Below are 10899 nucleotides of genomic sequence, written 5' to 3' on the forward strand. Positions count from 1 at the left end.
TCAGGCCCCTCTCCTTTGGAATCATCGACCAGTCAGGGTCCGGGAGGTAGACACCCTCTCTACTTTTAAGAGTAGGCTTCAAACTTTCCTTTTTGATAAAGCTTATAGTTAGAGCTGGATCAGGCTTGGACCAGCTCTTAGTTATGCTGCTATAGGCTTAGACTGCCGGGGGAACTGGCGCACTGACACACTGGGATCCTATCTCACCCCCTTCCCCAAACCCCCTCATTATTTACTTTAACTCTTCCTGTCCCATTAAAGTTACTAACCATAGAACTTCCTGGAGTCCCTGAGCTCCATTGTCACGTAGGTTCCTCTGAGCTGCCGTAGACGTCCTCCTGCTGCGGACGTTCCAGACTCCTGCTGATACGGACGTGCTGGACTCCAGCAACAACAGCTTCTACTACCCGTCTCATCACTATCACCGCTCCCTCTCTCTTATTCTCCTCTATCCCTCTTTCCAGACCCAACTCGGTCGAGGCAGATGTGTGTCTAACATGAGTCTGGTTCTGCTGGAGGTTTCTGCCTGTTAAAGGAAGTTTGTCCTTGCCGCTGTAACTAGCTAAATACTGCTAGTTGCAATGCTCATGGTGGATTATGGTGGGGTAAGACTGAGTCTTATCCTGTCTTGGTGTTGGGTCTCTGTTCATAATTTGACATAGAGTGGTCTGGACCTGCTCTGTTTCTAAAAGCGTCTTCAGCTAACGTTTGTTGTGATTTGACACTGTACAAATAAAGATTAATTGATGCAGATTATTTCAAAATTAGCTGATTAATCTTCTATCTCCACATGTCAGTCAGTCATTAATGAAAATGAAACAGAAATATTTCATATCATTCTGTAACAGCATCATGTCGCTCTGCAAACAGAGACAATACTGACTTCCTGTTTATCTTGATATAACTGTGTTCAGTTACCCTGTCATTAGCCGGTCTGATGTATGTGTGGGTAAAGCATGTATATAGACACTATTTAGAATGTAAATGGACACTGACACCCCCCCCAAATCTCATGTTTATTTGTGTTATTTTGCAAATAACTATTGATAATGTTGTAAATCTACGTGCATAAAAGTCATATTTTACTAGGTTTATTTGTGGTTAAAATAAGGAAGGCTCAAACATGCCTTTTTGGGCAGCTTACGGGTCTTTAGGATGCACGGTGCACACGCGCCATTCAGTAGACTGGGATGTTCTGCAATATTCAGCCACACTAAACTGATGTGCTGAGTGAAAGTTTTTAATAAATCCATGCACGCCTGGAAAATCCCTTATTGTGTCCAAGTGTGCAACATATAAAACAGTGCTGTATGTGAGCTCCTCTTCAGCCTGTGATGAAGAAGAAAACAAACATTTGAAGTTAGTCAGTATCATCATGTCAAACGTCTGGATTGACTCATGATGCTGAATGCTGCAGTCAAACTAAAATAACATCGTTCTAACATTCTTTATAAAGAGAGTGAAACACAGAAGAGAAAGTGAGGGATGATGTTCAGTGAACGGATGGTGTTGCTTTTGCTGCTGGGAATGAAATACTGTTGTTCTGGAGATTTGACCAATCAGAATCAAGTATTTGACACAATAAGATCAGGGTCTCTTACCACTGCAGCAGCTGATGGTTGGGCCTTTGTCTGCTCTAAAAGAGTAAAAACTCCTGTTACTAACCCTCAATGCATTATCAAATATTAAACAGGATTATTAATGAGTTATATTTATTCAAGTTTATAATATCCTTACTGCGTCTTCTCCAAGTGAACCAGAGGATTAAGGCCAGCATCCAGAGGAGGACCAATAAAGTCCCAGAGATGATGAGACTCAGAGGGAGAATAAAAGCTCTGCAGCAACAAAGATACAAAGAAGGCTTTTCTTAGTTCATCCAGTGATATTATAAGACACATATGTCAACATATAAACATACAGGACTGATATCTGTCCACAAATAAACAATGGACTGACCTTTGTGATTCAGTCTGAACTGTGGTGTGGTTTTCAGAGACAGGCGTGTGACACACAGCTTGAAGAGTGCTCAATAAGGTGTTAAGACATGTCGTCGCCTCGAGTGAAGCTACAGGAAACAACACAGTGTTAGTCAGAATCATATCAAAGTGTTGGGGAAACAGAGAAACTAGATACACGCAGTAATTAACAGGTGTGAACACAGGACACAGGTGAAACTAATCAGGCTTAAGCATCAAGGAGGGAAACGCTCAAGGACAGGAAGTAAAACTAAACTGGAAACACAGGGATCAAAAAGTACAGAATAAAAGAGGAAACACAACAGACTAGACTCAAACACAAGAAAATACAACAGGAGACATGGATCACTAAACACACAAGGGAGACAAAAGATAACTAACACAGAATAAACACATGGAGAAATAAAACTCCCACAGTGCCCCCCACAAGAGCCCCAATGGAACATGATCATAGGCCTTCTCCAAGTCCACAAAACATATGTAGACTGGATGGGCAAACTCCCATGCCCTCTCCAGGAGCCTTGCAAGGGTAAAGAGCTGGTCCACTGTTCCACGGCCAGGACGAAAACCACATTGTTCCTCCTGTATCCGAGGTTCGACTTCTGGTCTAAGCCTAACTGTCCAGCCCCCTGGAGTAGACTTTTCCCAGGAGGCTGAGAAGTGTGATAATTGGAGCACAGTCTCCAGTACCCCTTTTTAAAAACGGGGACCACCACCCCGGTCTGCCACTCCAGATCTCCATGCAACATTGAAAAGGCGTGCCAGCCAAGACAACCCAACAATGTCCAGAGCCTTCAGCATCTCAGGGCGAATCTCAACCACCCCCGGCGTCTTGCCACTGAGGAGCTTTTTGACCACCTCAGCGACCTCTGCCAAGGAAATTAATGAGACTTCCCCTAGCTCTTCAGCCTCTGCCCCCTCCTCAGAGGGCATGTCGGCTTGATTTAGGAGTTCCTCAAACATTCCTGAGCTGCCCTGGGGTTTGCCGGAACCTCCTTGAGGCCAACCGAAAGTCCTTCTCCATGGCCTCCCCGAACTCCTCCCACACCTGGGTTTTTGCTCCTAGCCACCTGGTACCGGTCGGCTGCTCCCAGAGACCACTGGGCTAGCCAAATCCAAATGGCCTCCTACTTCAGCCTGACGGCTTCCCTCACAGCTGGTGTCAACCACGGGTTCGAGGGTTACCGCCACCACAGGCAATGATGGCCTTCAGGCCACAACTTCTAGTAGCCACTTTCATAATGGAGGCCTTGAACATGGTCCATTTGGATTGCACGAGAAGTCTTTCTGGAGGTGGAAGTTGAAGACCTCCTGGACAGGGGCTTCCACCAGACATTCACAGTCATCTGCACTATTTGTTTGGGTTACCAGGTCTGTCAGGCAGCCTCCCCCGCCATCTGATCCAACTCACCACCAGGTGATGATCAGTTGACAGCTCTGCACCTCTCTTTACCCAAGTGTGCAAAACATATGGCAGCAGATCAGATGATACGACTACAAAGTTGATCAACGATCATTGGCCTTGGGTGGTCTGGTACCAGGTACACTTATGAACCAACCTATCCACACGATTAGGTAAACATATATCTAATATTATACATCCTGACCAGACTGGTTTTATTCCTGGTAGGTTTTCATTTAGTAATGTACGTCTTCTCTTAAATACCCTGTACTCAAGCCCCGAAAAACAAACACAAACAGCTGTTATATCTCTTGATGCCCAAAAGGCATTTGACCAGATTGAATGGCCCTATATGTTTGAGACACTGAAAAGATTTGGGTTCGGGGAAAATTTGATAGAGTGGGTCAAAATAATTTATTCTGATCCAGTATCCTCAGTCCTCACCAACATGGATAGATCTAAACCTTTTAATTTAAAGCGGGGTGTAAGACAGGGTGACCCTCTGTCTCCCCTCCTTTTTGATATTGCTTTGGAACCTCTTGCAATAGGAATCAGAGGTCACCCAGATATCCAAGGTGTAAAATTTGGTAATGTTGAAAGTCTTGTAAATTTATATGCTGATGATTTATTGCTATGTCTGACCCGATAGTTTCAGTCCCCATCCTCCTGAAATATATTGAATCTTTTAGTAAACTCTCAGGATATACAATCAACTGGAATAAGAGTGAATTCATGCCTCTGATGAATAATCTGAGCCCTGCATTCCTAAAATCTTTGCCATTTAAATTAGTTACCACTAACATAACCTATCTTGGACTTAAGATCCCCAGGAACCCTAAACTCTTACTGACACTGAATTTCTTAGACATGGTGGAAAAGCTAAAGGAAAACATTAGGACTTGGAAGTTGCTTCCTCTTTCAATGATTGGTCGTATTAATGCTATAAAAATGGTTGCACTCCCAAGGTTCTTATACCTTTTTCAAAACCTCCCTGTCTTTTTACCACTGTCCTTCTTTAAACAACTGGATTCAGTTATTCTCCCATTTGTTTGGGCAAATAAACCCCCTCGCATCTCTAAAGCCCATCTACAGAAGGATGTAAGCAGGGGTGGCCTTGGCCTTCCTGTATTTAGGCATTATTACTGGGCTGCAAATGCAAGGGCTCTTACTTTTTGGCAGTGGGGCTTTCCTTGTGATGACTGGCCTACTGGTTGCCCACTTTGGTTAAAAATAGAATCCATGTCAGTTTTGGGAACCTCTCTTCCAGTACTGCTCTTTTCTAGAATACAGCCTTCCTGTACATTGCTAGGCCATAACTTCATTCTCAACAACTCCCTTAAAATTTTAAACCAGATGAAGAAAGTATTTGGACTACCTAGTGTCTCCGTACAAACCCCCATAGCATACAACCATCTGTTCAAACCAGCACTGATGGACAAGATATTTCTAGAATGGAGGGAAAGAGGACTATGCTGCATTGCAGATCTTTACATAGACAATGAGTTTGCTTCATTTCCTCAGCTCCAAACTAAATTTCCTCTTCCTCAGCCTCACTTCTACCGCTACCTTCAAGTCAGGCATTTTGTACAAGAGTGTATCCCAGAATTCAAACTCAAACCAAAAAATCATGTTTTTTATAATTTACTTCTCTCACAGCCAAATTCTAAACATTTAATCTCTCGTCTTGTCAACGTTTTTGAGGTGCCAGTGACGGCCGGTCATCTCAGGGAGGCCTGGGCTGTAGAGTTAGGTGTCCATGTGTCTGATGAGTTGTGGGAGGAGGGCCTGTCCAACATTAAGAGTTGTTCAATCAACTCCAGATATAGATTAATCCAATACAAAGTATTACATAGACTACATTTCTCTAAAACCAAGCTAAGTAAGATTTATGAAGCAGTCTCTCCCATGTGTGACAGATGTGGCACGGCAGAGGGATCACTAGCACACTTGTTCTGGCAATGTCCTGTGCTTGGTAAGTTCTGGTGTGATATATTTCATTGGTTTTCTAAACAATATCAAATAACCATTCAGCCTGATAGCAACCTGGCGATATTTGGCTGCTCAGACAGGACGAGGGCCCTCTCTCCCCATCGGAAACAGGCCCTTAGTACAGGCATGGTTGCAGCCAAAAAATTAATATTATTTCTTTGGAAGTCTCCGGTGTCCCCATGTTTCAGGACATGGCTCAACGAAATGCGTTCTATTGTTAAATTTGAACAAACTCGCTGCGAAAGACAAAACTCATATAACCACTTTCTAAAAGTGTGGAAGCCATTTCTGTTATTTGATGAGACCTAACTATGTTACCTATAATCTCTGCTGCTGTGATAAAAAATGTGTTTATGTGTACGTACATTATAATTTAATAATGTAATGTATGTGCTTTTTTTGTATTTTAATCAATGGTCTGACTGTGTCCCACCCAATTTATTATGATTATTTTTACTCCTTACTATTAATATAGTTTCCGTACTTGTACTATTATTTATGGGGTTCTTTTGGTGTCGTGTGTGTGTGTGTGTGTGTGTGTGTGTGTGTGTGTGTGTGTGTGTGTGTGTGTGTGTGTGTGTGTGTGTGTCGGTGTTTGTTTTTTTTATTTTGTTTTGTTTTTATTTAAAAAGTAAGTAATGGTTGTTTGACCACATCATCTTTTGGAAGCAGGGGCAGCCTTCTTTTCCCTTGGAGATGTTGCTATTGTTAGCATCTGAGGACTATCTGTGGATCTGTGGATCCTTAAGTTCTGCAACACCCTGCTAGTTATTTTTCGTGGTGTCCTATGTGTGAGTGTGTATATGTTAAGAAAACAAAAAAATCACAAATAAAATATTTAATGAACCAACCTATGATTGAACATGCTGTTCATTATGGACAGTCCATGCCTAGCACAGAAGTCTGATAACAGAACACCACTCAGGTTCAGATCAGGCAGGCCGTTCCTCCCAATCACCCCTCTCCAGGTGTCTCCGTCATTGCCCACAAGGTCGTTGAAGTCCCCCAGAAGAACAATGGAGTCTTCAGCCGGGATCCCTTCCAGAACCCCAACCAGAGACTCCAAGAACGCTGCGTTCTCCAAACTGCCATTTGGTGCAAATACACAAATGAATGTCTGGGCCCAATTATATCTAAGTGGTATTGTTCCACCTCCCGCAGTAACTCCAGCTCCTTCCCCGCCAGTGAGCTGACGTTCCGTGTCCCAACAGCCAGTCTATGCTGGGGATCAGCATGCCTGGGTCTTATACCCGGCCCGCCAACCAGCCTCCTACGCACCCAACCCCCATGCCTACTGCTGTGAGTGGTGGGCCCACAGGGTTATTTCAAGTTATTAGACACAGCAATCAAATAGCTGTAACAACAAACCTTCAGTAATGGCTGCAAACAGCTGAACAGTCTGTATCATTGTGCTCTTATTTTCACACTTGTTAGTAGTCTGTTACTTACTCGTGCTCGGTCTCTCTTTAACAGTGACATGCACCGGCATCTGGAAGTCTCCTTTGGTACAGACATACCAGCCGCTGCTGTTCATCCTCAGTCCACTCAGAGTCACTGTGAACTCTGTCGGGCTCGTTCGAGTAATGGTCACTCTTGTTCCTTCGATTGTTCCAGACGGCTCCTTCACAGAGGACCCTCCAAGCCTGCGCCACCAGATTCGTCCACTGATCCTGTATCTAAAGTGGATGGATACACTTTCTCCACTAAACCCTGTCACCTCCTGATGATCCACAGAGAGCTGGGGCTGATCTTAAGGGAAAACAAATAGACTTCACTGTAATGTGGACAGCAGCCATGTATCAGTACTCTCTGAGAGGACAGCTACTATGTTCAGTTTCATCTTCCAGATAAATGAGTCCAACATTCAACAAATATAATGACAGACAGTTATCATTGTTTCAAATGATCTTCTAGTGTTCTTCTCAATATTACTATTGAAAACAGACATGACTGATATGAAATAATGAGGAAGCTGTTTCAACAATGAAGTGACAGCTTCTTATTGTCACGGCTGGAGAAACGAGGAGGACCCACGTGCAGATTTAAATAAAAACGATTTAATAAACTAAAACTGAGATAAAACAAAACTTCAAACAAAAACCTACAAAAATCTGGCAACACAGGAACAGAGGGATCCCAATTGACAAGACACAACATAACGCATCACACACACACACACACACACACACACACACATAGATAACTCTATAAAATAAAACAACTAGTTACAAAACATTACTGCTCCACAATGTTAAATGTCTCATAAATCCAGTCCAATCCTGGGATTGGAGATTGGCATGGAGGCTTTGCAGTTGAGAGACACAAGTTAAACCAGTTGGGATATACTGAGTCTTACGCAGAGATACAAAATTACAAATACTGCTTCAAGATAAGATGTTATCTCTACTGCTTCTGGCACTCTCTTGTACCATTGAGGAATTAACTGATGATCAGACAGATGATGACATTGAGGAAGATGTCAAACTTGAGGATCTATCAGTTACAACAGGGGATGAAAGTGAAATACAATGACGATCAGGGGGTCAAGCTCATCACTCAATCATGCAGCACAGCAAAGTCATCTTGTGCTTTTAAATATGAAAACATGTCAGTTAACATTTTCTCCTTCATCTGTATAAGAAACTTTAAACCTTTTTAGATCACAACTAACTAACCTGATCTGCAAAACCTCTTTACAGAACTTTTTAACCAAGCTCAAAAATGAAAAGGCTTGTCCTCTATGAACCATACACAGCTAACGCTAACATTCATGTAGCACCAATAGACTGTCTATGGTAGCGCTGCTAACATTTGTATAACTATTTTAAAACAAAAAATACATCATGCTGGTGTAACGTTCAGCAGTTTGATTAAAGTCTAAAATAACTGAAACTGTAAAAAATGAACAAATGTAAGTAAAAAATTATTTTATCACTGTTTTTGTTACTTAAGAAAAGCCAACTACTGTTGTCTCCAGGGGAAATCCTTAACACAAATAACATAACATTGACTGTGGAGGTCTGCAGCTAGACCCCTCTCCTCACCACCAGACTCCTGCTGAAGCGATTTTCTTTTACAATTCTCAAACAATGTTTTTGTATTTTTTAAGACCTCAAAATATGTAAAGACATGATTCAGGTTAAAAAAATAATTAAATTTAAGGTTTCTTACCTTTGGTAACTGTAAGCTGAAAATAAGCCCCAAAAGCTTCTCCGTTATTTTTCTCCACAGCACACCAGAAATTATGAGTTTGAGGAGTTTGGGCAGTGATAGTCACAGTGAAGATTCTTCTCTGTTTGTCATCAGAGATTGAAAACCTCCCTGAACTGTCTGTTGTTTTACTTTTAACTGCGTAGAAGCAGGAAATCCACTCGTATCCTTCACACAAGTATTTCACATGGTTTGTGTACTCGGCCTCGTAGAGACATGGGACTGAGATGGAGCCTCCAGCCTTCACTGACACTTTACTGACTGTAGTTATGCTCTGAAGTCCTACAACACAATCCATGAAAAAGTTGAACCAGTGACATTTAAAGTGATGAAATTAAAATCATACACACATGAGAAAACACAGAAAACTGTACCCCTGACTGACCTGAGAGTCCAGTAAAGATGAGAAGAGCGCTGAGAAGAGCAGCCATGTTGGAGAGTGAGCCTTGTAATACTCAACAGAGGACCATCTCACTGAGAGAGCGATTTTAAGTCCTCTTACAGGGATGTATGAACAGCCTCAACACCTCTCCTCCCACCTGCTCTCTGATGATGTGTTCAGACCAACCAGAGGACTTTCTTTGAGTTTGGTTTGAACACGTCTTTAGGTCAAGGGCTCAGGGCGTGTCTTTCACATCCTGTGCAGAGCTGAGGGTAGAAGGTGTGAAATTTTCAAATAGTCTTACTTTAAACAAAGTAAGTGCAGAATCGTCCAGTATTGTGGAGCTGACTGCAGACTCCCTTACTCAATAAATAGAGGACATATCCTGTATTTGTCTCCACACTCAGCTCTGATGGATAACCTACTTTTCACATATTCTGAATAACTGGAGAAATAAAGTAAAAGAAGACTTTCATGAGACACAGCCATGTTAGAGAGACAAGAAGAAGAAGAGGTGTTTGGTCTTATAATACATAAAACATCAAATCAACTGTTTAAACATCAAAACGTACCTATAGATATGGTCACAGGGCAAAGTCACACACACACACACACACACACACACACACACAGGCAGTGGCACGTTCTTTCTCTCCTGCAGCGAGTCACAGAATATTCAAATTAGGGAAAATCTCCAACATATTTCACACTGATTAAAAGTCAGTTTTACCGACCAATATTGATGGTAAAACTAATTTACATATTAACAAAACCTACAAAATTAATTGTATACAGTCTGAAACAGGTTTAAGGACTTTTAAACAAGCTAGCTTAAAACAAAGGATAGAGAGCATAACTTTATGTCTCACCATGACAGGAGCTGCATGACTTTTGGCAGGAAAGTGCAGCTACGTCACTTCTGTGTGTGTGTGTTTCATTAATTATAGACCCCCCCCCCCCCTGCTACAACAGGTAAGTGGAACTATATAAACATATTTACATTCAATATAGGGTTGAAGGTGCACAAGAATAATCGGTCTCACTGAATTGAAAACATTGCAGTTTTTAGAATGTTCATTAAAATAAAATTACATAATATTTAAAATACAATATTTACAGAGAGAAACAGCACGCAAGCTAGGCTACAGATTTCAGCAGACGGGGTCAGTCCTGCCGCATAATTTAGCTAATTCTGAAAGACTCAAACTCGAGCACTCATCTTGGTTTAGGTGTATGCTCTACTTGTGTTTTTTTCAGCACTTCACTTTGCCACCAAGCCTTTTTGTTTTTGCATTATTTGTAGCCACAACACAGACGTGCTCTTCTGCCTGCAGCACACTGATTAACTGTTTGGGTCTGCAGGCTTCAAAGTGACATAAATACAACTTAACTTGAAAATGAGTGAATGAAATCGGACCGTGGAGCCGCCACAGGAACAAGTCTCGGCCTGGGAGCTGACTGTGCAGCCGGCACAGTTACGTGCTCTCAGCGCAGGGGCCGCTGCTATTGGTGCAGGCACAGGAGGCACATGGATTGCAGGTCTCGGCACAGGAGTCCCATAGTTGGGCGCAGGCACGGGGGAGAATATTTTGACTCAGCTTTTCATTAATTTTTTCAGGGGGAAATAATATGTATTTATGTCACTTGACTTAAACTGAAATATAATATAGGACTCTGATGTAAAGAGAACTTTATTAAAGAAGGAGACTTCAGAAATGTATTGGGGGTGCTGTGAGGGTGCTGTGACTATTGCAGGGGCGCCGCCTATAGTTAGTGGTTGACAGATATCGTTTTTTCAGAGACTGATGCCGATGATCAGAGAGCTGGTGTATCATGCAGAGGTTATTCCACCCACATTGAAAGCTTTTATACACAGTTATCTTAGCCAGCAGCATGTTTTAGATCTTTAATTCATGGAATAGAAAAATACCTTATGCTGC

General features: G+C 42.2%; 1 protein-coding gene across 1 annotated transcript; it reads right to left on the reverse strand.

The window, feature by feature from the left end:
• Positions 1-780: 780 nt before the first annotated feature.
• Positions 781-9063, reverse strand: LOC117830349 (polymeric immunoglobulin receptor-like). Its single transcript, XM_034708443.1, has 7 exons — positions 8963-9063; positions 8539-8859; positions 6817-7116; positions 1957-2065; positions 1738-1835; positions 1602-1636; positions 781-1329 (listed from the first exon to the last, which is right to left on the reverse strand). Exons 1-7 carry the CDS (start codon positions 9006-9008, stop codon positions 1141-1143), a joined length of 1098 nt encoding a protein of 365 aa, XP_034564334.1. The 5' UTR covers positions 9009-9063; the 3' UTR covers positions 781-1140.
• Between the last annotated feature and the right edge of the window lie 1836 nt (positions 9064-10899).

The sequence above is a fragment of the Notolabrus celidotus genome, chromosome 18, assembly GCF_009762535.1.
Source record: "Notolabrus celidotus isolate fNotCel1 chromosome 18, fNotCel1.pri, whole genome shotgun sequence".
NCBI lineage: Eukaryota > Metazoa > Chordata > Actinopteri > Labriformes > Labridae > Notolabrus > Notolabrus celidotus.